The sequence below is a fragment of the Lithobates pipiens genome, unplaced genomic scaffold (assembly GCF_037356315.1).
Source record: "Lithobates pipiens isolate NorthernLeopardFrog02 unplaced genomic scaffold, aLitPip1_a1.2 Scaffold_25, whole genome shotgun sequence".
Taxonomy (NCBI): Eukaryota; Metazoa; Chordata; class Amphibia; order Anura; family Ranidae; genus Lithobates; species Lithobates pipiens.
This window is the reverse complement of record NW_027507787.1, coordinates 156,442,876-156,460,478: the sequence shown is the minus strand read 5'-3', so window position 1 is coordinate 156,460,478 and position 17,603 is coordinate 156,442,876. Positions and strand designations below refer to the sequence as shown.

General features: G+C 41.0%; 1 protein-coding gene across 1 annotated transcript in view; it reads left to right on the top strand.

The window, feature by feature from the left end:
• The window catches only part of SHOC2 (SHOC2 leucine rich repeat scaffold protein), a 77,239-nt gene extending 60,745 nt beyond the window's left edge, over positions 1-16,494 (top strand). Inside the window, exons 5-8 of the mRNA XM_077455051.1 lie at positions 3,332-3,454; positions 3,829-3,966; positions 13,983-14,100; positions 16,057-16,494. Of these exons, the coding sequence (XP_077311177.1) occupies positions 3,332-3,454; positions 3,829-3,966; positions 13,983-14,100; positions 16,057-16,265 (588 nt within the window). The 3' untranslated portion in view covers positions 16,266-16,494. The remainder of the gene's footprint in view (positions 1-3,331; positions 3,455-3,828; positions 3,967-13,982; positions 14,101-16,056) is intronic.
• The last annotated feature ends 1,109 nt before the right edge of the window (positions 16,495-17,603 follow it).

Sequence of the window (17,603 nt, the reverse complement as noted above, 5' to 3'; positions counted from 1 at the left end):
TTGCCTGTAAAGATAGATTTTTACCAGTAAATTCATTATTTTTTCCAATGTCTATATATTTCTCGACATTTTACAATGCAGGTCAAGCTGTCCAGAAAAAATGCCATTTACAGAGGATAAGGCAAACTATTAGACCAACAGGGGATGATGCAAACTGTCAGCTTTTATTCATGGGGTTTAAACCTTTTATTACATATGGAAAAAAAAGTTACTGCTTAAAAATTGTCTGGAATTAGCAATTGCATAAAATGTAGAACTAGGTTGCTGTCTTTGTGTTCTCCAAAGTTATGCTGACATCTAAGCTCATTTAAGCCCCAGAGCCGTCCAGTTTTGATCACAAATCATGTTTTTAAGCCCACCCTCCTCCCCATTCACACAAAGTATGGCTTAGCCCTGCCCCCACTGGCTGTAGCAGGAGCCAATCTCTCCCTCTGCTGCCATTGTGTCCAGTGAGGTGAGGGAGAGCGACATGCTCTCGCTGGATCGAGATTGGGCTCAGGTAAGCTGACCAAGCCTTTTCTGCAACTTTGTTTGCAAGTTTAAATTTGTATTTCTTGCTAGAAAACTTATTCGAACCCCAAACCTTATACTTTTTTTTTTGGCAGAGACCCTAGAGAATAAAATGGCAATCGTTGCAATATTTTATGTCACACTGTAATTGTTACACTGTCTTTCAAACACAATTTTTGAATATAAAGAAAAAAAAAACAAAGTTAGTCCAATTTTTTTTTTTTTTGGTATAATGTGAAAGATTAGGTTACTCTGCGTAAATTGATGCCCAACATGTCACGCTTTAAAATTGCACATGCTCGTGGAATGGTGACAACCTATGATACTTAAAAAAAAAAAAAAAATCTCCATAGGCGACGCTTAAAATTTATTTTTACCGGTTAGCTATTTAGAGTAACAGGGCAGGTCTAGTGATAGAATTATTGCTTTTTGCCCTAACGATCACGGTGATGGCTCACAAGTGTGGGGCGCTTTAAAAAAAATTATAGTTCTTACTTTTTACTAATTTTAGTTTTTTTTTTTTTTTTTTAACCTCATTATGTCGCTAAAACTCTCGGGCCTGGGTCACACCTCCTGTTTTTTGGTGCTTTTTGCAGAAACACAATACAGTTCATTTACATGGTTTCCTATGATGATGATCATGATTTTTTTCAGCTGCTTTGTATTTGGAAAAGACTAGGACTTTTTATTTATTTTTTATTTTTTTTTACGCAAAACGGTGCTATTTTGTTTTTTTGGTTCAATATACTTCAATGGAGAAGCTGCAGAAAAGCATTTAATAATGCGTTTTTGCAGCAATTTGTGTTTTTTAATCTGCCCAACAACATATCGGACAAAAAAATGTAAAAATGCAAATCACAGCAAGATTACCCTTTTTTTTTTTTTTAAGATTATTATCCAACTAATCAACTATGAAATTGTTAGTTGCAGAAAGAAAGTAGCATGACAGATCCCCCTTTTATTGAGAGAGATCTGGGGTTTTTCTGACCCCGGATCTTTTACCTTTTTAAAAGCAAGAAAAATAGAAAACCCTGTCTGCCCAAGGACTGCAAGTTGTGTTTGGAGGTTAGCCCTGTCCTCCAAGGCCATAGAGCCGAATGGGGGGCCTCACCCGCCACCCTTAAAAGTGATCCTGTGGTAAATCCACCGCCGGGATCACTTTTAGCAGATGCTGAATCATCCACAGAAAAAAAATAAAAAAAATATACCAGGGTTTTGGCAGCTAGCTGCTGCCATAACCCTGATATTAAATGTCAAAGTAATGATGTGTATATATACTGTGGGTGGTAGGTGACAATGCGATCCTACGGCAAAATGAACAACACTGCCACCCTGTTACAGAGAGTATTAAAAAAAAACAATTTACTGGAAGTATAAACAGGGTGGCCGGGGGGGAAAAAAAACTGCTGTGGTAATGCTAGTGATAGACTATTATGTAATTTTTATTTTGCCAATAATTCCACTTAAAGATAAACAAAAGGGACGATACGCAAGTTTCCTTTAATGGTTCGATGTCCCTCACCAGTATCTTCTACCCGGCTTCTTCCAGGTGCTGGGCTGCGACTGTCCTAATTGGCCGCCAGTGGTTTAATGTCACACCTGTGCATGCGCAGTTGTTCGGTCATCCCGGTGTTCTATTCATATATGCCCTCCGTCGAATAGTACCCACGCATGTGCAGGACGGAGCTGCACTCCACCTCATTGGGCAGTCAGCCGGAGTGATGCGACCATGGTGCATGCACACATCGGAGGAGGCATTTTTCCATGGGAGAGAGAATGTCAGACTATTAAAAGCTTTTCACAGAGCGGAGAGACACAATAGTGCTCATATTGTGCCTTGCTGTTGCAGGCAAGGTTTCATTCTGCTCAAGGTCGCCTTTTGTCAGTGTTGCACGCCGATTTAGTGTATTGATCAGCGCCTGTCGCCTCTGTCCTAAGGGCGGGTTGCAACACAGACAAAACCCGCCCTTCAACACAGACAAAACCCGCCCTTCAACACAGACAAAACCCGCCCTTCAACACAGACAAAACCCGCCCTTCAACACAGACAAAACCCGCCCTTCAACACAGACAAAACCCGCCCTTCAACACAGACAAAACCCGCCCTTCAACACAGACAAAACCCGCCCTTCAACACAGACAAAACCCGCCCTTCAACACAGACAAAACCCGCCCTTCAACACAGGCAACAGCGAGGTGTAATGTAACTACAGTGTCCCCCCTCCGCTCTGTGAATAGCTTTCAGTTGTGTCCGTGAAATTCCCTCTCCTGTCGAACTGCCTCCTGTAATATGCGCCATGGTCACGTCACTCCAGCTGATCGGGAAATCGGCTGGAGTGCGGCTCCATCCTGCGCATGCGTGGGCACTTTTAGACGTAGGGCACATATCGATAGAACACTGGCACACAGTCGCTGTGCCTTAATGTAGACTGAGCTGTGCTTGCATGGCTCAGTGTACATTCCAAAGAAGATTGAGCAGGTAGATAAGTTTATTTAATTGCATAACCTTGCATGTCTCTTATAAATATGGAAAGAACAATGAGCTTTCCTGCTCTCGTAGTTGTTGCTGCCTATCATCGGTGGCCTCTGCAGCTTTCCGTGGTGGTGCTCACATCCAGCAATATCCTGAGGGGGTTGCTGCTGGATGCAAATGTAAACCATGGATGGACTTTTATGGTGAAAGGTTGAGCTTTTTTTTTTTTTTTTTTTTTTTTTTTTTTTTTTTTGTCCTCTTACCCTTAAATCTCTGCTTCCTTCTGTAATATTTTTTATTAAGTAATATTCCTGCACGTAAATCTTCACTCCACATTTTTCACAACAGGACAATCAGCTAACTTCTCTACCCTTGGATTTCGGCACATGGACGAGTATGGTGGAGCTGAACCTGGCCACCAACCAGCTAACCAAAATCCCAGAAGATGTGTCTGGTTTAGTCTCTATTGAGGTATTTCTGCCATTAGCATAGATCTTGTTTATCTTCTAGAGCAGCCTTTCTCAACCTTTTCAACACAGGAACCCTTGAAATAGTTCTTTGGTCTAAAACTCATGATACGTTCATGTGATGGTCAGTGGGAAGAATGCTCCTTACACTTGTGGTGATTGGGAAGAATTACCTCCTTACAGATAGCTAAAATAATCAATGGTGTCAGTGGGAACTTATCTGAGAGGTAGAAATTGCCCAATACTGAAGGAACCCCTAGCAACCTCCAGAGGAACGTTAGTGTTCCACGGAACTCTGGTTGAGAATCACTGTTCTAGAGGGTGTCTGAAGCATTCTTGTATCCTAAACTTCTGTATATTTTTTTTTTTTTTTTACAGGTATTAATTCTATCAAACAATCTCTTAAAGAAGCTGCCACATGGTATTGGGAATCTGCGCAAGCTGAGGGAGTTGGATCTTGAAGAGAACAAGCTTGAGTCTTTGCCAAACGAGATTGCTTACCTGAAAGACCTACAGGTAAGTGGAAAACTGGAGGCTTGTACTTATAAATTAATGTAGCGCTCTTCTTTGTAGTGGGTTTTGTTGCTCTTCAGAAGTGTTTCAACTAGTCCATCCTCCACAGGACAATTTCCTTCATAGTCGGCTATCGTTGAAGCCTTATGGCCCACACACACGTCAGAAAATCGTACGAAAATACCGCTATCGAAGCAATTGTACGATAATCTGATCGTTCGTACAAAAAGCCGATCACAACCATTCATGCAAAATTATCCGATGGGACAAGCACAAATATTTTTACCAGATTTTTGTTTAGTCAGTAGTCGTTCGAAAATATGAAACAAATACACTACAACACATTACATCCCTTAGGAATTTTTATTCTGTTATATGAGAATTTTCATCTCTTTAGTAAACTCTTCTTTTTCGATATGGAAACTAGCATGCAAAAAAAAAAAAAAGACTCATCCGATAATCACATCGTGTGTACCAGGCATAAGGCTGACCATACATGGAGCAAATTTCTTTCCTGCAACCACGGGGAAGCCGTCCCTGCCAGGAGAAGACAGTGATTATTGCTAGAGGCTATACCACAGCCAATTGTGATAACTGCATGTAAAATCCGGCAAGCTGGTTGTACCCAAGTTAATCTATCAACTTGGTACAGTCAGCTTGTCCATACATGGTTCGAATCTCGGCCGGTTCAGCAGGATTCGAACATCCTGTGGCCAGCCTTAATGCACAGACCATCTTGAACAGTTATGGATAAAGCTGATCTTTAGGTCAACCGCTGAATGCACAGATAAATTACATATTATCTTTCAAATACATATTTGAGAGCCTTTTACCAGCCAAAGGATTTGTGTTTTAGTCCAGTCCTGAGATTTAAACAGATCTGCCACACAGCACAAACCGCAACCCTGATTTTTTTTCTCTTCCCAGCAATGTTAATTTTGATCTAGTTGTAGTCTTAGAACTAAAGAACTAAAATGACTCTAATTTTTAGTTTTTTAGTCCCATTTTAGTCTTCTGCAAGTGTTTTAGTTATAGTCTTCTAATAAAATGCCATTTTAGTAGACTAAAATCTCCATTACATTTTAGTCAAATAAAATCATTTAGTCAACTAAAATCGAATGTGCACAATACATGGCCCCCTACCCTCTGCACAATACATGGCCCCCCACCCTCTGCACTATACACGGCCCCCCACCCTCTGCACTATACACGGCCCCCCACCCTCTGCACTATACACAGCCCCCCACCCTCTGCACTATACACAGCCCCCCACCCTCTGCTCAATACACAGCCCCCCACCCTCTGCTCAATACACAGCCCCCTCTGAATTCCCAGGAGAATCTCCTGGGACAGCACTGCCAGCATAAATCTAAAGTTAAGAATAAATCACTGCCGGCCTTTTCTCATACACAGCTCCTCCTGTGTCGCTCTCATTGTAAAATCTCTAAATATACCTCAATAGCTTCGTTCTTGCATGGACCCAGTCACATGACTGCTCTGACATTTCATGGATGTCATGTGACTGGTCTCCTCCTCCAATCTAAAACAGCACTCGAGAGAGCGGAGGAGAGCGGCCAATGAGGACAAAATTATTGAGGTATTTAGAATCTTCAGCTTACAATAAAATTGACACAGGAGGAGGGGTAGTGTAGAAGGGGCAGGCAGTGATTTTTTTTATTTTTTTTCCCCCTCCTTTAGACTTTGCTGGCATTGCTGTCCAAGGGCCAGGAGAGGCAGGGGCGGCTGGCTTGACCAACCCCCCAATGTGTGGCACCCGGGGAGGACTGCCCAGTTTCCCCCCCCCCCCCCCCCCCCAGGGTAAACGTCCCTCCTTGCCATGTCCCGTTGACGTTCCTTAACGAAAACTGATTTGATTTTTGTCATCGTTTTCGTCCATTGACGAAAATGCTTTACTTTTTCATTTTTGCCACTGATGAAAACGATGACAAATGTTTTCGTTGACAAAATGAACACTGCTTCCCAGATTCTGTCATTCTGCTCTCTGCTGCTATTGGCGTTTTCCTTGTTGGCATGTGCACTGCAGCACAACTGACTGGCTTTTTTGTAGAATGTGTCCTGTCTTCCTGGCAGAAAAAGAGGTAGCAAGCTCAGTTGGTTCATAATAAAGAATTTCAGGCACTCGAAGTGGGGACAGCTGATCGCAAGCACCAGTGGCTAACTACATTAGCCTGTATAACTCTAATTGAACACATACATTGATAAAGTTAAAGTGTTACTAAACCCACAACAGTAAAATCAGTCTGTATATGCAATAAAGCATGCTTGTTTTACTCACCGTTGAACCTAAGAGGTTAATCCTCTGCATTGTGTAAAAAAAAAAAAAAAAAAAAAAAAAAAAAAGCTGCTTGATCTTGTATGCACAGATCCTCCCCTTACTGCGCTGTCCCCCTGGACAAGTGCAGATAAGTCGGAGCCTTTGGAGTCAAGCTGCACATGCTCAATTTGGTGTATATTGCGAGAGTTTTTTTTTCTTGGGATAGTGCATGTGATCAGCACCGGGCCAATCAGCACTGTCCAGTGCCCTGCGGCCTCATAAGACAGCTCAATGCAGTATGAAAACTCCTCATACAAGCTTGACCAGGAACTGATAGTCACAAGACTGCTATATACTGCTGATGAGAAAAGGTATTCAGCTATTTATATTTACTAAAATAATTGCATTTCCATGTTCTGTGTACTGTGGGAGACCAGATATAGTGAATGCAGGTTCTGGTTTTAGTGACACTTTAATGCTCAGTTTGCCCAGAGTGCGCTTTGATATACTTAAATTCTGTGTCATCTTTTAACCGTATGCAATACAAAGTGGCCATATTGTGGATGGGCATGACAGTTGTGGTATCCTATGTCCGCTTTCTAACCATTTGAATATTGACATGTATATATCCTTTCATTACCAGAATTTTTCAGTTTTAATCGATGTGATAGGTTTGACAGTTGCAAAACACTGTACGCTTTTTTTTTTTTAAGAACTTTTGTTAGTAATTTATTTTTATGGGTGACCTGCAAGTAAAGGCCTAATGTGCTAGCATGCATCTCATACTAGCACATTATGTGAAACTTACCTGCAAACAAAGCCCTCATCCCTGCTGGAGGTGGCATCCATCTTCGTCAGCCTTCCCTCTGGGTCTGCAAGCTCCGGCTGTGTGACTGGCCGGTGGCCGCATGACATCACTGCCGCACATGTGTGGAAGCCACCGGTCATGGCACAAGGCTCTTGAGAAACCTCTTGGGCAGCTGTTCCTTCAGAGTGCATGAACCGTTGGCGGCGTATACAGTAAATGGTTTTATTTATAACAAACATGTTATACTTGCCTTCTCTGTGCAGTGGTTTTGCACAGGTCAGCCTGGATCCTCCTCTTCTCAGGTCCCTCTTCGCTGCTCCTGCCCCCCCCCCTCCTGTTGAGTGCAATCACAGCAAGCAACTTGCTATGGGGGCACTCGAGCTGCAGTCCTTTCAGACATGGAGCTGCCGTTTTTTGCCCTGCCCCCTTTCTTTCCCGATTGTCTAACTGACTTTGACAGCCACGGGAGTCAATGGTGCCGCTGCAGTGTCTCAGCCAATTAGGAGCAGAGTCCCAGACGGCCAAGAGACTTGTGGACAGATGGGGCTCAGGTAAGTTTGAGGGGTTGCTGGGGAGGCTGCTACACACAGGTTTTTATCTTAATGCTTAAAAAAACCCTCTGACTTCTCCTTTAATGGTTGTGATTAGTTCACAAAGTACAGAGCTACGTTGGCTGTGTACATTCGTGACATGTGAAATGACTGTTTAGCTCACAGCAATCCACACTGGTTAAGTGTCTTCTTGATGCTGTTTATGCATGGAGCTCGAGAAATACACATCCAACCTTGAGGCACTCGAGGCTGACAGTTAAAAACATGGCTCCCAAAGGCTGAGGCATGATGGGACTTGTAGCTCTGCTACAGCTGGAGAGCCACAGGTTAAGCGCCCATTTACTAAGATGACCAGATCCAAACTAGCCTGTAAGGAAAATGCTGAAAACTTCTCCAGCTGGGGTTTGTGGTTCCTCCTGCCAGTCGCTACATCACTTCAGGACAAAGTAGTGATGTAGATGGTTATGAAACGATACTACAGCTTCCAGTAGTAGTATTACTACGCAAACACTTTACTTTTCGTTGACCAGACTGGGAAGTATAGCTTTTTTTTCAGATTTTTTTTTTTTTGGGACCCCACCACCACTGTATTTTTAAAATAGAAAACAAATAGCTGAAATCTTACCCTCTTCAAGCTCCAGTTTTGTCCCATTTCGTGTGAGCCTAGCCTGTCATTTACACCTCCCAGGGTGTGCTCACCGTGCCCCAGAAGTGAGTGTCGTTCACACGTCATGTTAGCGCCACTCAGTCCTGAGAAAAATGCCTGCCACTGGAAGAACAGCTTCACTGGACCAGCAAGAAGGCGTCAGAAAAAAAGCGATGTATAAGGTTAAATAAGTGAGGTGGGGCGGGGGGGCGAGTGGATAAATCATTTGGAGTTTCACTTTAATGCACAGATTATGCATTGTAGTGGATAAATGGTAATGAGAGGCCTCCATCCCTAAATACAATACATTAAAGAATAATTTGGTTATGGGACTTTACACAAGGCAAATCACAATTGTAGATATAAAAGTATATTTATTGCATACTAACAATTCCATATTACAATGATTTGAGTAAATTTTCAAACCGATACAAAATAAAAAGCTGATCCATAATAAGATGTAACAATATAAATTCACAATTTTCCCAATATTCGCATACATGATGTTAAATAGGTGGAAATACATGATGGCATAGGATACGGTGACCAAAAAGATTCTTGACACCTTAAAACTCTACGTGTTTTGCGGATCCCTGTACATTTAATCAGGAGCAAGAGATTATCTAAAAAGGTAAAAATATGCCAGAAAATATTACTGTATAGTAAGTGAATAACTCCCAAAAAGGGGGGAGAGGGAGACGAGATGAAAGGGGATATAGCTGACTATATTCTATAGATTTAAACTATTTTATTTTTTTACTGTCCTTTTAAAAAAATGTTATTACTGTTATTGCTGTCACAAGGAATGTAAACATCCCTTGTGATAATAGGCAGCACAGGTGCTCTTTATGGAGGGATTCAGGGTCTATAAGACCCCAAACCCCTCCCCTGCACTTTTTCTTTTTTTTTTAACCTTTTTTTTAGTTAATCTCTTGCATCTCCTGATGAAGTGGACAGGGATCTACAAAACGCAAAGAGGTCAAGAATCTTTTTGGTTACCATATGCTATGCTTTCATGTATTTCTACCTATTTAATATCATTATGTATGCGAATATTGGGAAAATTATGAATTTTTATTGTTTAATCTTATTATGGCTCGCCTTTTTATTTATTTTTATGTTTGGATTTTACTCAAATCGTTGTAATATGGAATTTGTTATCATGCAATAAATATACTATTATATCTACTATTGTGACTTCATGTAAAATCCCGTAACAATGTATTCTTTAGTGTAATGGATAAAGCCTTTGCTATATGATAGACAATTTTTCACTCACATTCATGTATGGTAAATTCTTACAGTATGACACAGGCCTATAACTCCTCTAATCCCTGAGCACATTCCTAATGAACTCCTGGGAGGTTCTTGCTGATTATATTGATTGCCCGAATGTTGTGCGCACATAACTGAGCAGATCTTCATATTATCAACTAACATTTCCTCTTAGCTCTGATAATCCAATTAAGCAGAGATTTCCTGTAAAGAAGAATAATGAAGGCAGAGAGGGCTCATCCTAATGTGTTGATTTGTGAATATTGTTTTTTATACAGAAATTCTTTGAAGATTAGCAATTGTAATCACTGCGCTTTTTTTCCTCTCTAGTATCTTTTTCTCTTCCTTTATATATCGCCGCATTTCTTCTGTTTTTCTTTCTACATGTTTGTATGTCTCTCCCTTTTTAGCTTTACTTCTGTATCTCATCCAATCTTTCTTTCTTTTTTTTTTTTTTTTTTTTTTTTTTGATTTTTCTTATCTTCAGTTTATATTATATTTATTTTCGTTCTCTCCCCTTCATCTCTTTCCTTTTGCCTTTTACTTTCCCGATTTCCTTTTCTACTTCTCGCTCTTTATAATAATTATGTTTGGACTCGGGCACCCTTTTGCTTTGATTAAAAAGGCAACATGAAACTTTGTGTGTATATATAGCAATTCCTTTCTGAGCACCGCCTTGCTCCATAAATACTGCTAAGCATATAAAATATTTTTTACATTATGCAGGGCAGATGTTTCGATAACTGTTCCATCCCCACTGCATTCAATATGGATAAGCAGTGTTTTAAAGTGATATTTAACCTTTATGTAAAAAAACTAAACAAACATGTTATATGGTTTTGCACAAAGCAGCCCTGATTCTCATCTTCTGGCATCCCCCACCAGCGCTCCTAGCTCCACTCCCTTTGAGTACAACCCCAGCCAGCCACTTGCTAAGTTTGGCAGGGGGTACTCATGCGGTCTCACTTCTAGTGCCCCACTGTATGCATCCTTTCACAAAGATAGAGCTTTGCTATACCCCCCTGCCATAGGATTTGATTGACAACCGCATTAGCCAATGACTTCTGCTAACAATCTTCCCTGTGAGTAGGGAGAGAGCAAAAAGACACACCTCTCATGCACAGCATTGAATCGAGTTCAGCTTTAGGTAAGTATGAGGGGGATCTTGCAGCACCAAAGATGGTTTATTTATTTTTTATTTTTTTTTATATTTTTTTTTTTTTCCCTTAAAGTGGTTGTTAAGCCACTATCTCATCTTTATATACCCTCTGTCAGCTTAAAATCTGTATCCTAGTGCATGTGCTTTATTAGAAAAAAGGCAATTTCTAACTGTTTTTACGGCATCTCCCAGCGATCATGTGACTCCTGGCTTTCTGTTTTCCCCATCCAGCGGGTGGGCCTGAGATTCACCTGCTGATGTCAGCCGGGGAGGTGAGAGCCTGGTGTCGTGTGATCACCAGGAGGTGCTGTTAAAACAGGTAGACATCGGCTTTTTATTTTTATAAAGCATAGACGCTAGGATACAGCTTTTTATCTGACAGGATGATATAAAGGTCAGATAGTTTTAAAGCAGCAGGAAGAGTAGCAAAGCAGCGCTAGTGAGAGCTGACAGACGGGGAGGGGAGAGGACGACAGAGGGAGACAGGGGAGAGCCGCAGATAGTTTTTAATGGTGTAAAAAATAAAATTAAGTAAAGTAAATAAGAAAAAAATTTTTTTTTTTTTTTTTAAAAACACCCCGTCCCGACGAGCTCTCTCCTCTGTAACACAAAACATGTAACCTGTAGAATTTTTTTAAATGTTGCTTATGGAGATTTTTGAGGGTAAAAGTTTGGCACCATTCCACGAGCGGGCACAATTTTGAAGCATGACATGTTGGGTATCAATTTACTCGCCGTACCAATTATCTTTCACCATATAAAAAAAAATTGGGCTAATTTTATTGTCTTGTGTGTTTTTTTTTGTTTTTTTATTCAAAAAAAGTGTTTTTTTTCCCCCCCAAAAAGTGCGCTTGTAAGACCGCTGCGCAATTACGGTGTGAAAAAAAGTATTGCAATGACCGCCATTTTATTCTCTAGGATGTTAGAAAAAAAAATATATATATATATATATATATATATATATATATATGTATGTATGTGTGTGTGTGTGTGTGTGTATATATGTATATATGTATATATGTATATATATATATATATATATATATATATATATATATATGTGTGTGTGTGTGTGTTCTAAGTAATTTTCTAGTGAAAAACTGTTGTAAACGCAGAATCTGAAAAAGAGGCCTGGTCCTTAAGTGGTTAAATGAGCAGAATTAATTTTTAATCACTTTAATGCAGAGAATACATTAAACGATAACTCCACTTTTGTGGGGCAAGAAATGGCAAATACAAAACAATATACAGCATATAGAATTGCTGCTCAAGTCATATTGTAATTGTTATTAAAATATACTTTTCCTTTTCAATCTACAGCTTTGTAATTTTCTTTAAAATGCACAGCAATATAGCTGCATGACACATACACAGAATGCCTCCCAGAAACATAATTTCCTGTTTTGTGTGATTGGCTCACTGATTTTCCCAGAAGTCTGCACTAAGATACAAGTCAGATTTCTGGCCTCCCCTGCGATAAAAATGTAGTTTTTGGTGAGATACTCCCAATAGGAAATCCTGTCTAAAGGGATGCCGACCCTGATACTTTCCTCGTTAGAGCCCTGCAAGTACAGCAGCTGATTGATAATTATGAAAGCACGCCCATTAGATTCACTTTCCACATGAATACAAACCAACACACAGATTTCTATAGAATAGAAAAGGGTAGGAATCTGCAACAGTTTTTCAATTCCTTGTGATGTTCATAGATCACCCAGAGGGGAATGTTTTTCTTAACAAAAATGGAGTTCCACCTTTAGAGGTGCTCCAGTCTCTTCCCCCCCCCAAATTAAGTCAACAGTGCTGAGGTTTACTATAAGGACTCTTACCTTTCCAGGGATTCAGCTCTGTCCTCTCCCAAGCCAATTCTTCAATGGACCTCGAGTCCAGGGGTCAGCATCTTAATGAAAGGTTTTCACTGCTCATGCGCAAGATACACTGCTCTTTGTGAATGGTCTTGCAGTCTTCTGGGACCTGTGATGTATCCCAGAAGGCTTCAGGTGAAGGAGGGATTGAACTTGCGCTTGGATCACCTAGCTCAGGGTAAGGCAACCTCGGCCCTTCAGCTGTTTTGAAGCTACAATTCCCATGATACATTGCAAGATGTTTCGCCACAGCTGAAGAGCAGAGGTCGCCTACCCCTGAGTCCTAGCTGATCTGTGCAGAAGTGGGAGTGGGTACCTGTCAAAACCAAGTACCCACTCTACCCCCAACCATCCCCTGCACCACCCAAAAAAAGTGGCAAGTGGGGGGGGGGGGGGGGGTAGAGAGCAAGCAAGCAGAACTTCCCCTTATGGGTGAAGTTCTGCTTTAAGGCTTTAGAGCCACTTTACAAGTCTTTTATTCTATGATAGCCTGTTCAGACAATCACCATGGCATTCATTTATGTTTCCATTTAGATTTTATTAGTAAAACAGTTTGTAAAGTACACAACCTGTCACACAGGACTGGGGGGTAGAGAACAAGACAACATAAAGCTTATAACTTCAGGGTCTTACATTTTTTAAATGCAGAATATGGTACAGGAGCACACAGTGTAGAGCAAAGTAAAGTACCGTGGCCGTAACATTCTCAGGCAACTCCAATATTGGGTTAGGAGGCAACGTGAACACCGTCCAGCAAGACAAGGCAGTCAAACTTACGCTTTGCATTCCGTGTGTAGTTTCATTTTCAAATTTAAATATAACTATTCACTTTGGATAGGCACACAAAGTAATCACAAAAGCGAGCAACAAAATGTCTATTGACCACCAGGAATAGACAGGTCACCCATAAGGGAAGTGTCATAGTAACTTAGAATACAAGTGAGGGTTTCCACCATTTGATTAATGCCAAAAGGTCATTGATCATTTTAATTATTCCTTTCCAGTATCTTTTAATCTTGGGGCACCAACATAGGTGCATATTATTCCCCGGAGGATGACTAGATCTGTTGCCCTGAGGGTCAGATTGCAAACCAGTCCTATGTAGGTATTTTGGGGTACCATGTACTCTGTGAAGGATGAAAAGCTGCGTTAATTTACCTGAGAGTGATAGAGATACCATCTGTAAGAATTGCAAAATATCATCCCATATGTTGCTCCATGGCATTATTGTAAGAAAAATGAGGCATGTATAAGTTACAGAACCCCCTGGCTCTGGTGTATAAAATCAAGTTTAAAAAAAAAAAAAAAGCCTGTGTATCAGCTGCTTTCTAATTGGCCGCAGAACATATGCTCCTTCCTATGTTGTCTTTATCATTTAAAGCCTTTATTTAAAATCTCATCATTCTTTTCCACCATTCCCTGTGTTTATTTTTCAAACAGAAACTGGTTCTGACTAATAACCAGCTGACGACCTTGCCAAGAGGGATCGGTCACCTGACAAACCTGACACACCTGGGACTTGGGGAGAACCTTCTCACTCATCTTCCAGAGGAAATAGGTGGGTTTTTTTTATATTTGCTTACTAATATCAGAGTACCTGATGTGATAACATTTTTCGAAGTAATTAAAAAATAAAAAAATAAAAGGCTTCCTACAAAGAAGACCTTGAATGTGCACCTCTCAAGTTGAAGATTGAGTCTTACATTTCAAGATGTATTTCTGGATTAGATCTCCTGAAGACTGAGGAGGCATGTTGGCCTGAGCATTGGAAGCTACTTCATTTGCAGAGGTTGAGGGACACCTATGCACCATTCCTGCTCTTTTATGCCACAAAAGGGGTTAATGCTGTGCAGCTGAGTGCTGTCATCATCCAGTGGGTGGAGTTCTATTTTCCACCATACAGCAGCAAGGAAGCCTCTGTTTGCAGAGAGTTAAATGGAACGTTTTCAAGCTATTCCTGCTGTCCGGTGTACTCTTGAAGTGACCCCCATCGAATCGTGCCTGGTATGTGCTGCGCATTCGCCGTACGGAACAGGACAACAGCTGATTTGCCAGTTGGGCTGACGTAACCAGGGTGCGTGCGCTCATCGTAGGCAGTATCTCTCGATGGGAGATACCATTACACAGGCACAATTTAAACCTATACAAACAGCGGAGACTGTAGTTCTCTGTGCATTGCTGCCGCTGGAAGGCGGCTAGTGGCGGTGTTGAAGAGCTGGTTTTGTTTGTTGCAACCCGCCCTTTCACACAGGCAACCCCCCCTGCTGTTTGTACTATTACTTTGGTCAGCTCTGGCCACCAGCCCTTAGCTGCTACCAGCTGTCTGGGTTTCATAAGTACCTGAGGCCTTGTCTCTTACCTTGTGCTTACAAACTGCCTTACCGCTTCATTGTCATAAGAGATCTGTTTAAAGATAAGGGGGGATAGCCCTGTGTGCCTCCAGCTTACATGCTACTAATGGCTCTGGATGTTTCTCTCAGCATCAAGGTATGTGCTTCTGCCACTTCAATGTCGTTTTTAAGGCTATTCATGTCTCACACTTTAAGACCTTTGCACAGGGGTTCTTCCAAGTAGCTCAGCCCATCCCTTACCCTGTCACCCAGTGAGATCTAAATCCGGTTGTCCCCAGCACTTTAGAAACAGAGGTTTGAGGCATTCCTCTCTCTACTCACCCACAAGGTGATGTTGGTTTTAGCCATCACCTCTGTAAATCGAGGGTTCAAAACCGGAGTCCATACCCTGCAAGGAACCCTTTCTGGCCTTGAATTGTGTGGAGTCCCAGGACTTCCTTTTTGTCGAAGGAAGTTTCTGCCTTTCATCTCAACTAGGACATTGTTCTACTGTCCCTCTGTCCAGCTCAAGTTCACGAGACAGAAATTTCACTTCCTTATTTATATTGGTTCAGGTGGTGAGAGCCTATCTCTCAGCCACTGCTTATTTCAGAAGAATGTATTCTTTTTATAATCCAAGGTGCACCCTTAAAAGCCACCAGGGGTTCTGTTCATCTTCAAATAGAAGGTCCTTTAGGTGGCTCTTTGAGTTTCAGGCAGTCTCCGTTTTTTTTTTTTATTATTATTTTTTTTTTTTTTTTTAATCTTGGGCTTTCAACATGTATTTGCTGTGTGCCTCTCAGTTGGACTGCTTTTGGAATTTTGGAGTCAACACCGAAGACTTAAAGGACATCCCTCCCTCTAGGACACAATAAACAAATTGAGGCATACTGGTAGTAGGAGGGGTTATCCTGGACAGCCCTGAAGTTTTAGGTTTTCTGGTCTTCAGTCCTCTTGTAGAGAGGCAGTAGAACGCTAAGGTCTGTCAATGGACTCCAAGAAAAGATTATGTATTTACAGTATATATAATATGTTTATGATTGTCTTTATAAAGGGTAGCACTTAAATGCTAGGCTTGCCGCTAAATAAATACCTAAAATTATTTTTAAGTTTATTTTATCCAGCTCTTGGGCAATGAAAAGGAATCATGACTGTAACACTCGTGTCCTCTCAACCTCCCATAGGTACACTGGAGAACTTAGAGGAGCTGTATCTCAACGACAACCCCAATTTACATGGCCTCCCCTTCGAGCTCGCCCTGTGCAGCAAACTGTCAATCATGAGTATTGAGAACTGTCCTCTCAGTCACCTGCCTCCACAAATTGTCGCTGGCGGACCCTCATTTATCATCCAGTTTCTGAAGATGCAAGGTCCTTACCGTGCCATGGTCTAATGCAAGTCCTATGCCATCCCCATACACTGTACAAAACTGCATCCATGTTGTGTTCATGTGTATATATCTATATCTAGAAAGAGGCCATAGATATAGATATATCATTCTCGCTCTCTTTCTCTCTCTCTCTCTATATATATATATATATATATATGTATATGTAATGAAAAGGCAAATTTATTAAGACTGCATTATGTGTTTTTGCTAATAGAGGAAACATAGCCATTTAGTTTGTTTTTTATTACGTCAAAAATATCAGTTGCTTGTTGAAGCGCTATTTTTTTTTTTTCTTTTTAATTTGATGTATTTTTTTGTTGATAAATTGCCAGCGAAATTCTGATCAGTTGCCAACGTTACTTGGTAGTGATCACCATTAATGACACCCTGTGTATTTGCCAGCCATTTTTGTAACATGGTTAAGGAAACATTATGATCGCTACCATGTCAGGTTTCAATCGTCTTCTCCCTCTCCACTAATCTTACAACTTTCACAGTTGCCCGGTTCCTTATATTGTCTAACTTATTGTATGTGTGTTTTCGCTTTTTTTTTTTTTTTGTTCTTCGTATTGTTTACAGATAGGGTAAATCACTGTTTGGAATATGGTTTGCTCCTGTTTTTTTTTTTTTTGTTATTTTTTATTATTTTCTTTAAATCGCGACAAGGGGTTTAGTGCTTACTGTGGAAAATCTCCAGCCTGGCAAATCTGTGATTCCAGTCCGTTGTTATATTTAATCTTGTAATGGTTAATGCACATCTTCCTCTGTGGGAATCTTGAACGCTTTCCTTTACCAGGACCCTGGCATCAGTGAAAGCTGGCCCCTATCAAATTGGAGTTCTACAGGGGCAAATAAGGGCACTTTCACTGACTAGGGATGGGTGGGAGGGGGGAGGTGGAGTGGCAGTTGGTGGTGCCTAGTTCTGAATTCCGAGAAGTCTTATTTCCTAGTAAAGCGATGGTTGTGTGCACCTTGTGGAACGGTCATCTCACTTGAAAAGAAGATTTTTTGTGAGGTCGTTCTGATGCTCAATCACTCAAATCTTTGTATAAGCCCTAAACTAAGTCAAACCCCTAAAACACACTGGCTGTATCTGACATTCTTGTTCAGTAAACATTCTAAATTAATTTCCAAGCAAGGTGACCATTTGTTTACTAGGTGCTCCCAATCACACACATCCAGGATTTGATGTTCTGATGAGCTATTTCTCCATCGTGTTCTAAGGATGAGGGCCTTAACCAGGTCTACACATGTAATACCTTCCCAACGTGTTCATCTCCTGTGAGGAGAACAATCCTTCTTTTGCATTCTCAGTAAAACCAATTCTTCTTCCATCTAGTC